At 39.7% G+C, this 13952-nt stretch overlaps 1 protein-coding gene across 1 annotated transcript in view; it reads left to right on the forward strand.

The window, feature by feature from the left end:
- TSG101 (tumor susceptibility 101) overlaps positions 1–13952 on the forward strand; it is a 57873-nt gene that overhangs the window by 19358 nt on the left and 24563 nt on the right. Inside the window, exons 6-7 of the mRNA XM_008004714.3 lie at positions 272–338; positions 5303–5394. Coding sequence (XP_008002905.1) covers positions 272–338; positions 5303–5394 — 159 coding nt within the window. The remainder of the gene's footprint in view (positions 1–271; positions 339–5302; positions 5395–13952) is intronic.

Consider the following 13952-nt stretch of genomic DNA (forward strand, 5'->3'; position numbering starts at 1 on the left):
GTTATAGACTTCTTGAGAACTTTAAAAGCTGACCAGGTTGACCTGTTTGCCAGTTCTTTTGGTTGGGGTTGTCGTAATTATTGTAATTCATGTTTAATGATTTGAGGATTATGAAAGGGTAGGGTATTTGTTTTGTTTTGGTGCTGAGAATTGGATTTTTTAACTGTGTGAAATTTTGCTGTGTATTGACAGTGTGATGTATATCTTATTCGGTAGCCTACATATTCAGGCCTTGTATATTATTTTTACAATGTGAAAAAATTGTTTTTAGCTTCCTACATGCCAGGCATGCCAGGTGGAATCTCTCCATACCCATCCGGATACCCTCCCAATCCCAGGTAATGAAAAATTATCTTTTGAATAATTGTATTGCAAATTCTTCTATTAGATCTAGAATCAAAATAATTTGCTAATTAGGGCATTAAAATAAATTTAGTTGCAATTTAGTGGAAGATAAAATTTGGTTTATTGCTGGATTTTATTTATTTATTTATTTTTTTGAGACGGAGTCTTTCTCTGTTGCCTGGGCTGGAGTACAGTGGTGCAGTCTCAGCTCCCGGGTTCAAGTGATTCTCCTGCCTCAGCCTCCCTAGCAGTTGGGACTACAGGCATGCGCCACCACGCCTGGCTAATTTTTGTGTTTTTAGTAGAGACAGGATTTCACCATGTTGACCAGGCTGGTCTCGAACTCCTGACCTTGTGATCCGCCTGCCTCAGCCTCCTGAAGTGCTGGGATTACAGGTGTGAGCTGCCGCGCCTAGCCTATGTCTTTTTTTTTTTTTTTTTTTTTTTTAAAGAGGGTATTGTAAAATATTTTTCCCCTTGGCTGAATTCTTTGTAACTAACATTCCATTAATATTTCAGCTATCTATACTAGATATACAAATTTCTTAAAAGGGAAATAACAAGGACTTCAAGGTCAAAAACCAATTGAGATCATCGTCATTACTCACCCCATTTCTTTCCTCTGTAAAATAAAAATACAACCCAGGGGCTGCCTTTCTCTAGATTGAAAGAAACTCCTTTCAAACTATACACACACACCTTAAAATTCTAGCAATAAGGCTGGGTGTGGTAGCTCACACCTGTAATCCCAGCACTTTGGGAGGCCAATGCAGGCAGGTCACCTGAGGTCCTGAGGTCAGGAGTTCAAGACCAGCCTGGCCAACACAGTGAAACTCCATCTCTACTAAAAATAAAAAATTAGCTAGGCGTGGTGGCACATGCCTGTAATCCCAGCTCTTTGGGAGGCTGAGGTAGGAGAATTGTTTGAACCCAGGAGGTGGAGGTTGCAGTGAGCCAAGATTGCGCCATTACCCTCCACCCTGGGCAGCAGAGCAAGGACTCTGTCTCAAACAAAACTGCACAACCTATCTTTTCTATACATTGCAGGAATCAATAGTTCAGATAATGGGGTCAAACTTGTCGCGTAATATTTAATTCATAGACTACCTGTACTGTCAACCTTTATTATCCATTTAGTAATAACATAGGTAACTAAATTTAATTCATAGACTACCTGTATTATCAACCTTTATTATCCATTTAGTAATAACGTAGGTAACTAAATTAAATTAACAATGAAATCAGTCTGTTAATAACACACTAGAAAGTCAATGATAGGCCGGGCGCGGTGGCTCAAGCCTGTAATCCCAGCACTTTGGGAGGCCGAGGCGGGTGGATCACGAGGTCAGGAGATCGAGACCATCCTGGCTAACATGGTGAAACCCCGTCTCTACTAAAAATACAAAAAACTAGCCGGCCGTGGTGGCGGGCGCCTGTAGTCCCAGCTACTCGGAGGCTGAGGCAGGAGAATGGCGTAAACCCGGGAGGCAGAGTTTGCAGTGAGCCGAGATCGCGCCACTGCACTCCAGCCTGGGTGACACAGCGAGACTCCGTCTCAAAAAAAAAAAAAAAGAAAGTCAATGATAATTACTAACCCATGTTTTAAATGTATACTTGTTTCAGTGGTAATCTAGGAGTACTCTCCAAAGGTGGTCTTTGGACTAACTTAAAATTCCACTCAGCGCTTTGGGAGGCTGAGGTAGGAAGATCGCTTAAGCCCAGAAGTTAGAGACCAGCCTGGGCAACATAGTAGACCTCATCTCTACAAAAAAAATTAAGATTAGCCAGGCACGGTGGTGTGAACCTGTAGTCCCAGCTACTTGGGAGGGTGAGGTGGAAGGATCACTTGAAGCTACAGATCGAGGATGCAGTGAGCCATAATTGCACCACTGTACTCCAGCCTGGGCAACAGAGTGAGAACTTGTCTCAAAAAAAAAAAAAAAGATTGGCATATACTGATGCCAAGATGAGACTTCCAGCTGCTCTAACAATTAGCAAGGAAAATTTAACTCTTCTAACTCTTCTTAGCTTCATATAACCCAGTCATAATCCTTATGGATAAATGCAGCCAGATTTCTGAACACATCATAGGTAAATATATATATGTACATATATAATATCTAGGATTTTGAAAGTTAATCTAGCAAACATTTCATTTCTGGGTTGTCTTAATTTCACAAGTTTTTGGAAGGTAATAAGCATTCTGTCACTTTGGATAGGTAAGCAGAGATTAGAAGAACATTTGTCAGGGACAATAGAGAAAGATTCCTTTGGTAGCAATATGTAAGCAGGTTATACATTTTAGATTTCTTGAGGCCCTAAAATTTCTGATTAAGTTCTAGATATGGAATCCTACCTGAAGCCTTGAAATTTCAAGTCTTTCTACTGAATAATTGCTAGTAAAAAGGAGGTTTGGACATAAGAGGGAATAATTGTTGAAGATATGCTATTGAAATGGACTTCTGAACAATAAGGCTACAGATGGAGATTTCTCTGAAGTTAATATCTATAGGCTTAGAAGAGTTTTATACCAAGTTACAGAAAAATTCAGCAATGTGATCACATTGTCTTTGCAAAGGTATGCAAAATGGGAGAAACTCCAGAAAAAAAAGAGCAATTTATCCCAGTTTTCAAAACGGTAGATTTAGAAATTTCAGTAAGATTGACATTTCTTTACAACATTGTAGCATGGATTACTGAAGAGACTAGAAACAAAAGTACTGTGTTTAGTAGCCTCCAGCGTGTGTCCGCTAGGAACAAAAATGCTTTTTTTTTTCCCCCTGATTTTGCTCTTACACTGATATATAAGAGAAGTACCATGATTACATTGAATCTTCAGCAAGTCATATATAAAACTTTGTTGAGGACAAGTTATAAAGTGGAAGCTGATAATACAAATAGGAGAATGTTTGAACCACTGCATTGAAAGAGGATTATTGACCATAAACTCAGAAGGAGCTCTTGCTCCAGTGCTCTAGGCTAGTTTTTTTTGTTTATTTTTGTGTTTTTTTTGTTTTGTTTTTTTGTTTCTTTGAGACGGGGGCTTCACTGTATCACCCAGGCTGGAGTGCAGTAGCATAATCTCAGCTACTGTAGCCTCGACCTCCTGGGCTCAGGTGATCTTTCAACCTCAGCCTCCCGAGTAGCTGGGACTACAGATGTGTGCCACCACACCTGGCTAATTTTTCTATTTTTGTAGCGATGGTTTCGCCATGTTGTCTAGGCTTGCCGTGGACTCCTGGACTCAAGTGATCCACCTGCCTCAGCCTCCCAAAATGCTAGGATTACAGGTGTGACCCGTTGCACTCAGTCTGGGCTGGCTCTTTTTAATCAGTAATTTTAATGAGCTTGTAAAAGGCAAATGTCATAGAATTGACAATTGTAGGTAAAGTAGGATTACTTGAGATTTATTGTCCAACTAACCAGGCAGCTAGTAATCATCCTATTCTAATTTTCTTCTTCATTGTAAGGGAAACACTGACGAGTAAGCATTCAGAGGAAAGCAATTAGATCTGAAAATCATGTCCTGAGACAAATGGTTAAAGGAATTAAGAATATTTAGGGCCAGGCACGGTGGCTTACACCTGTAATCCCAGCACTTTGGGAGGCCGAGGTGGGCGGATCACAATGTCAGGAGATTGAGACCATCCTGGCTAACACAGTGAAACCCCATCTGTACTAAAAATACAAAAAATTAGCCGGTCGTGATGTTGGGTGCCTGTAGTCCCGGCTACTCGGGAGGCTGAGGCGGGGGAATGGCATGAACCCAGGAGGTGGAGCTTGCAGTGAGCTGAGATCACACCACTGCACTCCAGCCTGGGCAACAGGGCGAGACTCCGTCTCAAAAAAAAAGAATATTTAACCTGAAGAAGAGAAGCTTGAGAGGAAAAATGTTAGAAGTTCTCAAATATTTGAGTTTTAGGAGTCTCCAAATAGTTGAGTGATCTTCCAAAATGCAAATTTAGGACTCTTATTTATAAATTATATTGAAATGATGTTTAATGTTAAATAGAGACAGATGACCATTTGTCAGGGATGTTATAAATGATGTATATAGGTAAGAGATTGTTGCAAGGGTGACTGGAGTAGAATACCTCTAAGGAAAGTTCCTCTGACTTTGATATGAACACATGAATGACAGAAACTGTCCAGAAAGCAAGAAAAAAGGTTTTTTTTAAACTATTTAAAGACGAGTTTGGTATGAATGTTATCAAAAGAGGAAAAGAAAACTGTTTTCGGGTTAAGTATCCTCAAAGGTTACCAATAAGCCACAGGTAAAAATTAAATAGTATCATTTTCCCACAGACTGAGAAATCAGAAAAGTTCTCTCATAAATTACTTGTTGCTTCTGATGCTGTTGGATTGTCCTTAGAAATACTCTCGTTACAAGCCGGGCGCGGTGGCTCAAGCCTGTAATCCCAGCACTTTGGGAGGCCGAGACGGGCGGATCACGAGGTCAGGAGATCGAGACCATCCTGGCTAACACGGTGAAACCCCGTCTCTACTAAAAACACAAAAAACTAGCTGGGCGAGGTGGCAGGTGCCTGTAGTCCCAGCTACTCGGGAGGCTGAGGCAGGAGAATGGTGTAAACCTGGGAGGCGGAGCTTGCAGTGAGCTGAGATTCGGCCACTGCACTCTAGCCTGGGCAACAGAGCGAGACTCTGTCTCCAAAAAAAAAAAAAAAAAATACTCTAGTTACGTTTCCGCTGCTATGAAGGTGAGACTCATATAACTGAGACCAAGCAAGAGCATTTAACCATTTAAGAGTAAATCCAGTGTCATTAATACAATTTCCATAGAACTTTAATTGAATAAACACTTACAGCTCTAAAACTATAAATTCATCAACTGGTAAAATAACCATATGTCAAGCTTAACTTCCTGAATGGGGTTCTTAAAAAATACTATAACGTTGGGTCATCTTAAATGTTAAATGTTTTTTGTCCTTGTCTTTAGTGGTTACCCAGGCTGTCCTTACCCACCTGGTGGTCCATATCCTGCCACAACAAGTTCTCAGTACCCTTCCCAGCCTCCTGTGACCACTGTTGGTAAGTACCCTTGAAAACTTGTGTTCCTCCATATAAGCAAAGTCTAACTCCCTGTTGTGAAAACCACATTTTACTTGTGAAATTTTGGACTACTCTTTCTTCTTAGAGGAAAACCTATAATAGTGTACTATAATCTTAAACTTGAAGTAAATGACTTATTATCATGTAAATGAACCTTCTACCAGGGCATGAACATAAATCTGATTAACTCATCAACCTTTCTGTTGGTCACATAGTTTTATTTGTGAGCCAAACATGTGTAGAACTATTGGCAGATACATACATTTTCCTAGCTTGGTTATATGTGCAAGCAGATCACCATCATTAAGAGAAGAAAGTAAAATGGGTTAATATGAGCAGGTGAAATAAAGCAAATTATTGAAGATCAGTGGTTTTTGCTTTTTGTGTTTGCTTATTAGCATTACCTGAAATATAATTTTCTTCAACTGAGAAAACTAAGGCAGTAAGAGAATTTCTTTAGAGTCCAACCTTCATCTATGCCTATCTCCCACTTGCACCACCATATCTGCCTTCTCCCTGTTACCATAAGTTGGTTATCTTTGCTTCTATCTAAAACAGATTTATTCACTAGACCTTATCCCCTCTAACGTACTTGGGGCATCACTTTAGCAGTTCCTTCCTCTCAAGTTTTATTCTCTACTGGATGACTCATCAACACACAGAACCATGCCCTAAAAAAACTTTAAAGAGTCCTTCTCTTCAGACAAACAAATGGAAAAACATCTCATGCCCATGAAGAATTAATATTGTAAAAATGACTGTATTACCCAAAGCAGTCTGCAGATTCAGTGCAATCTCTATCGAAATACCAATGTCATTGTTCATAGAAATAGAAAAAGCTATCACAAAATTTATGTGGAACCAAAAAAGAAGCCAAATAGCCAAAGTGATCTTGAGCTAAAAGAACAAAGCTGGAAGCATTATACTACCTGACTTCAAAATACATTACAAGGTTATAGTAACCAAAACAGCATGGTATTGGTATAAAAACAGAAGCAGACCAATGGAACAGAATAAAGAACCTAGAAATAAATCCACATATTTACAGCCAACTGATTTTCAACAAAAGTGCCAAGAACATACATTGGGAAAAAGACATCATTGTCCATAAATGGTGGGAAAACTGGATATCCATATGCAGAAGAATGAAACTGGACCCCTATCTTGCACTACATACAGAAATCAACTTGAGATGGATTAAAGACTTAATGTAAGACCCAAACTATAAAACTACTAGAAGAAGACATAGGGGAAACCCTTCAGGACATTGGCCTAGACAACCATTTTATAGTTAATATCTCAAAAGCAAAGTCAACAAAAATAGACTACTGAGATGATACTAAATTAAAAAGTTTCTGGGCCAGGTGCAGTGGCTCACGCCTGTAATCCCAGCACTTTGGGAGGCCAAGGCGGATGAATCATTTGAGGTGAGGGGTTCAAAACCAGCCTGGTCAACATGGTAAAACCCTGTCTCTCCTAAAAACTAAAAATGCAAAAATCTGGGCATGGTGGTATACCTATGTAATCCCAGCTACTCGGGAGGCTGAGGCAAGAGAATCACTTGAACCTAGGAGGTGGAGGTTGCAGTGAGCCGAGATTGTGCCACTGCACTCCACCCTGGGCAACAGAGTGAGACCTTGTTTCAAAAAAAAAGCTTCTGCACAACAAAGGAGATAGTCAAAGTAAAGAAACAACCTGTTGAGTGGGAGAAAATATTTGCAAAGTACGCATCTGACAAGGGACTAATAAATATGCAAAGTATTCACACCACTCAACAGTAAAACAAAAAACCATTAAAAGGTAGGCAAGGAACATGAATAGACATTTCTTAAAGGAAGATATACAAATGGCCAACAGGTATATGAAAAAATCCTCAATATCACTCATCATCAGGAAAATGCAGATAAAAACTACAAAGAAATATCATCTCCTGAGAGTTTGAATGGCTGTTATTAAAAAGACAAAAAAATGAAAAATAACAAATGCTAGTGAGGATGAGAAGAAAAGGTGACATACAGTGTTGGTGGGAATGTAAATTAAAGCCACCATGGAAAACAGTATGGCGATTTGTAAAAAAACTAAAATTAGAACTACCAGGCAGTTCAGCAATCCCACTCCTGGGTATTTATCCAAAGGAAAGGAAATCAGCATATTAAAGGAATACCTGAACTCCCATTATTATAGCAACAGTATTCATACTAGCTAAAATATGGAGTGAACCTAAGTATTTATCAGCAGATGAATGGATAAGGACAATGAGGTATATGTACACAATGGAATACTATTCAGCCATTAAAAAAGAATGAAAACATGTCATTGTAGCAACATGGATGGAATTGGAAATAATCTAGGCACAGAAAGACAAATATCAAATGTTCTCATGTGGGAGCTAAAAAACTTGATCTCCTGGAGGTAGACAGTAGAATGATAGACACCAGAGACTTAAGAAGTGTGTGTGGGTGGGATAGGGCTTATGAAGAAAGGTTGTTTAATGAGTACGAACATACAGTTAGATAGAAGGAATAAGTTCTAATGTTTGTTAGCAAAGTAGGGTGACTATAGTTAACAATGTATTGCCTATTTCAAAATAGCTAGAAGGCTTAAAATGTTCCCACCACATGAAATGATAAATACTCAAGGTGATGGATACCCTAAATACCCTCACTTGATCATTACATTCTGTGCAGGCAACAAAATATCATGTTACCCACATAAATATGTACAAATATTATGTATCTAAACAATTTTTTTAGGCCAGGCACAGTGGCTCATGCCTGTAATCCCAGCACTTTGGGAGGCTGAGGTGGGCGGATCATGAGGTCAGGAGTTGAGACCAGCCTGGCCAACATGGTGAAACCCTGTCTCTACTTAAAATACAAAAAATTAACCAGGCGTGGTGGTGCATGCCTATAATCCTAGCTATTCAAGAAGCTGAGGCAGGAGAATTGCTTGAACCCTGGAGGCAGAGGTTGCAGTGAGCTGAGATCAGGCAACTACACTCTAGCCTGGGCAATGGAGTGGGACTCCGTCTGGGGGGAAAAAAAATTTAAAAAAGAATCCTCTTCTGTATTCCACTTTTCCTGCCACCACTATTGGGTATCTTTATTCTTCTCTGAATAACTCCTTGAAACAACTGTCTTTGTTATCTTCAATACCTCTTCTCCCTTTCTCTTTTAAACCTCCTCCTTTTGGACTTTTTCTCATACCATTTTGCTAAAACTGGTCATGATTACCAATAACCTTTTTGAGGTTACATCCAATGGATAGTTACTATCCTCATCTTGTCCTATCAGCAGCATTTCACACAGTTGGTTATTTCCTCCTTGATACACTTTCCTCTCATTTTCCAAAACACCATGCTCACTTGATTTTCTTCCTCTCTCATAGGTACTCATACTTAGTCTCCTCTGCAAGTTCTTCCATTTTTCTTAACATTGGTGTGACCCTGGCTTAGTCCTTGGCACTGTGTATTCTCACTCTCCTGATAATTTCCACCAGTCTCATAGCTTTAAATACCATCTCTGTGCCCCCAGTTCTCAAATTTATGTCTCTAACCTATACCTCTCTCTTGAACTCCAGATTCTTATACCTAGCTGCCTTTTCAGTATCTCCCGTTGGGTTCCTAATAGTCATCTCAAACTCAACACAACCAAAACCGAATTCTCAATCTTTCTGACACCTGCCCCATCTCCGTCTCCATTGTTACCTAGTCTGTACTCTTCGGAGTCATCCTTGACTCCTCATCAGGAAATCCTCTTGTCTTCAAAATATATCTAGAATCTGATCATATCCAGTGCTGATCCAGGTTACCTTTATGTCTCATCTAATTTAATTCAAAAGCCTTCCGCAAGATTTCTCTACTTCTCTCCTTGTCCCCCTACATCTCTCTTTTTTGCACAGCAGCTAGAGTGATCCTAATAAAATATAAATAAATTGTGTTACTCCTCTGCTCAAAACCTTCAGGCGACTTCCTGTTTCACTCAGAGTTCAGTCCAAAGTTCTTGGGCCCAGAAGGCCGTACATGATCCTGCCTTCTTCCCCATTACTTTTCTGACCTCATCTCCTACTGGTCTCCTGTCTTAGGATTTGCCCGCGGCCTATTTCCTGTGCATGGATCAGCCAGGCCTATCCTTACCAATTTGCTGCCACCACCACCAATCATCCCTCCAACCCCCTACCCACACATTCAACATCCAGAAGAGGGCTTGGTATATAGAAGTTCACTATTAAAGAGATTTGCTGAGTTCCTGAATGAATACAGAATCTTGTGAAGTTTATTTTTCTGTTATATTTTCTGATAACTTGTAACCATCCTGAGGTCTGATGTAGATGTCGTCCCCTACCCCAAAAAGCATTATTTCCACTGTTTTTCTCATTGATACACACGATTCAGGTTCCAGTTTTGTGGTTTTGATTTATTAAAATGTATTTGTCATTAATGTAACTGCAATATAATAAAATGTTTGGAGTTAGAAACCTAAATGATAAAAGGTCTTTAATCCATAAGCAAAGCACACTAAATCTGGTGAAGCTCTCTGTTTTGGTTCGGGCATTATCAATAAAATAGGAATAGTGCTATTTGTCACCCTGTTTCTCGTTAAGATAATAGTATAATCCTTTTGATTTGTAGAGAACCTTAGTTTACAAATATCTTTTTATGTTAACTTGTTTCAGTACATTAGGTATGAAGCATTTTTTATAGCTTAGATTATTTCCATATATCCAAAGAATAGGAAATGTGTGGAAAATGGTATATGTGGAATCAGATCTCATGTTTATGATTTTTGAACAGGTAATCAAATCAACTAATATTTTGCTGTGCATTTTCAAGAGTACTGTCTTAGGCATATAGGCTAGAGACAAATTATGATAATCTAAGATATCCTTTAATATATATTATTTTTCTACCCTTTGATCTTTGCCTACTTGATTTTTTTCATGTTTTAGTAGTTGTTGAACTTTTAGTAGTCTATTGAACTTTAGACTTACATTAAAGGAAAGCAGAAACATAAAAGTATCATTTAGATATTAGAATCCGCAATCACGTTTTCTGTTTATCAAAGGTCAGAATTTGGGCTGTTACTCTGTTACCGAGGCCATGAGAAAGAATGAATATGGTTATTTATCCTTTTTTGTTTGTTTGTTTGTTTTTGGTTTTTTTGTTATTGTTTTTCTTGCTCTGTTGCCAAGGCTGGAGTGCGGTGGCGCGATCTTGGCTCACTGCAACCTCCACCACTCAGGTTCAAGCAGTTCTCCTGCCTCAGCCTCCTGAGAAGCTGGGATTACAGGAGCATACCACCACACCTGGCTAATTTTTATATTTTTAGTAGAGACAGGGTTTTACCATGTTGGCTAGGCTGATCTCCAACTCCAACTCCTGACCTCACCGCCTGCCTCAGCCCCCAAAGTGCTAGTATTATAGGCCTGAGCCACCACACGCGGCCTGTCCTTGTTTTTTGATACAGGATCTTGCTCTGTTGCTCAGGCTGGAGTGCAGTAGTGCTGTCTGCCCACTGCAACCTCCATCTCCTGGGCTCAAGTGATCCTCCCACCTCAGCCTCTTGTGTAGCTACGACTGTAGACACACACCACCATGCCCGACTAATTTTGTATTGCCCAGGCTGGCCTTGAACTCCTGGATTCAAGTGATGCGCCCACGTTGGCCTCCCGGATTACAGATGTGAGCTACTGCACCAGGCTCCCTTGTTCTTTTTGAAACTTAGCAGTTTCACTCTGTAGATTTTATTCTGTTTTATTTTATTTTAGAGACAGAGCTTCGCTCTGCCACCCAGGCTGGAGTGCAGTGGCGTGATCTTGGCTCACTGCAATCTCTGCCTCTTGGGTTCAAGCAATTCTCCTGCCTCAGCCTCCTGAGTAGCTGACACTACAGGCGTGCACTACCGCACCCACTAATTTTTGCATTTTTAGTAGAGACGGGGTTTCACCATGTTAGCCAGGCTGGTCAAACTCCTAACCTCAGGTGATCCATCTGCCTCGGCCTCCCAAAGTGCTGGGATTACAGGCATGAGCCACCTCGCCCGGCCTGGATTTTAATTTTATGGTGTAATCTGAATTAAGAAAGATTTAAAATTTACCAAATGTTCAAGAATGTCAGTATATAGTACGGTACCCAGAAAAGAATGGTGTTCCACTCAGTGATACTTCCACATGTTACAAATTTATGTGTGAGGAATGTCAGTGGACTAATTGGCCTCTTTATGAAGTCCCTTGGAGGGTGTACTCTCAACTATACTTTGCTTGTGCCAGAATCTCCAGCTTTGTTTGATCTGTGTAGAGTCCTTTTACCAGAGTGCTATAGATATCTTCAACCTCAGTTTACATAGTGTTTTGAAAACTCTAGGGGAATGAGGATGTGGTAGTCGGTGAATAATGAAGGAACAAACTGATTCATGTAGCAAAAATAATAATAATAATAATAAAAAACTGGTAGTATGCATTGAAACTTAAAGATTCTTTTTCCTGTTACACAAAACATAAATTGACTATAACTATCTTAATCAGTTTCACATACAAGATCCCTGAAAAATAGTGGGTATTGATGGGCACCAGGTGAGCCACCACAAAGTTTCTCTATCACAACCACCACCCCTGCCCTGGCAAAAAAAGAGGAAGTTTAAAAGGCTTTGGCACTTCTTTACTCCAATCTCAGCAGAGTGTGAAAGTTCTCTTTTGAAGGCTGACTTATTTTAAAAAGCTATATAGATGATTGTACTTGATTTATAGCTCTGAATCCTAGGCTTTAGGTCCTTAACATATACACAGTTTGACTTTTTACTAGTTGCAGTTTAATAATAGTAAAATTGAAGAATAGGTGTTTATTCCCAGTTAAAGCCAATACATACCACAGAATTTTTCTTGGTAAAACTTCATAAATACTGTATATTTCAACCTCTGAGTTTTAAAAATGTCATTTTAAGATTTTGTTTCTAAAAATCAAATAAACAAGGATCAGAAACAGTAAGTTTGGAAGGCTGCTATTAACAGAGATTCAGGGATCTTTGTTTTACCTTTGTTAAAGTGTTGTTTAAAAATGTGGGAGTGGAAAACCCTGAAAATGCTGCAGCTGAATGATGTGTTTCTGTAGTTTCCACTCTTTAGTCCATACTGTATATTTAGATAAAGAAAGGAAAAGGTAAAGAAAAATAAGAGAGCTTACTTGTTAATATTTCTTTGAGGATAGAAGCTAGTAAACATGACAAGTTTTTCTTGACTGTCTTACCCAATGCTGTTCTTCTCTCTGGCCATCTTAGATTAAGTGTTTGGCCTACAGAGGCTATACTTTTGGCCGGGCGCGGTGGCTCACGCCTGTAATCCCAGCACTTTGGGAGGCTGAGGCGGGTGGATCACGAGGTCAGGAGATTGAGACCATCCTAGCTAACATGGTGAAACCCCGTCTCTACTAAAAATACAAAAAAATTAGCCAGTCGTGGTGGCGGGCGCCTATAGTCCCAGCTACCCAGGAGGCTGAGGCAGGAGAATGGTGTGAACCCAGGAGGCCAAAATCTCTTCTTATTCTTGTTATAGCAGGTATAGAGAATATTCAAATTTCTCCTAAGATGTTTGAGAAAAAAGTTTTGTTTGGGGCCGGGCGCGGTGGCTCAAGCCTGTAATCCCAGCACTTTGGGAGGCCGAGACGGGTGGATCACGAGGTCAGGAGATCGAGACCATCCTGGCTAACCTGGTGAAACCCCGTCTCTACTAAAAAAATACAAAAAACTAGCCGGGCGAGATGGCGGGCGCCTGTAGTCCCAGCTACTCGGGAGGCTGAGGCAGGAGAATGGCGTAAACCCGGGAGGCGGAGCTTGCAGTGAGCTGAGATCCGGCCACTGCACTCCAGCCTGGGTGACAGAGCGAGACTCCGTCTCAAAAAAAAAAAAAAAAAAAAAAGTTTTGTTTGGTAAGTGTTCACAAAGTAGATGAGAATCTTCCACCAAATCTTTTTTCTTATTTGTTTGCATAAACAGTGTCTTAAAGTGGTGTGGTTCATCGAATTTTGAACTTTGATGAGTTTTTCTTTTACTTCTTTGAAAAACTGGGTTTTTCTTTTTCGACTTTTTAATTTCGGATCTTAGTTATAATTCCTTTTTTTTGTTTTACAAAGTAGTTCAATTTTTAAAAGTTTAGATATACTTCACAGTGATGTCTATGTGTGATGGAGATAAGACTAGGTCTAATCTTGGTGTTTGTAGCTTCCTCAGGTGAACTGCGACCTTTATAGGCTGAGCGACTGCTGCCTCAGCTTGGTTCCTATTTTGAGTGTTAATGGCTTTGGCTGGAGAGTCTTGGCAAGGACTTATTTGGTGATGTCATGGCAGCATTTGCCTGAACATATTCTATAAAGAGAAATACAGTGTAAATTCCAGGATTTAAATGTGTGTTTTTAAAAATAGGGATTTAAAAGTTTAGCATCAGTATAATTTGACCCATTAGACCAGATGTAATAGCTTTAACAAAGTATGTTGATGTGTTTATGTGTGAAAAATTCACTAACTATAAAAAGACCCTTAAGTTTTCAT

Source organism: Chlorocebus sabaeus, chromosome 1 (assembly GCF_047675955.1).
Source record: "Chlorocebus sabaeus isolate Y175 chromosome 1, mChlSab1.0.hap1, whole genome shotgun sequence".
NCBI lineage: Eukaryota > Metazoa > Chordata > Mammalia > Primates > Cercopithecidae > Chlorocebus > Chlorocebus sabaeus.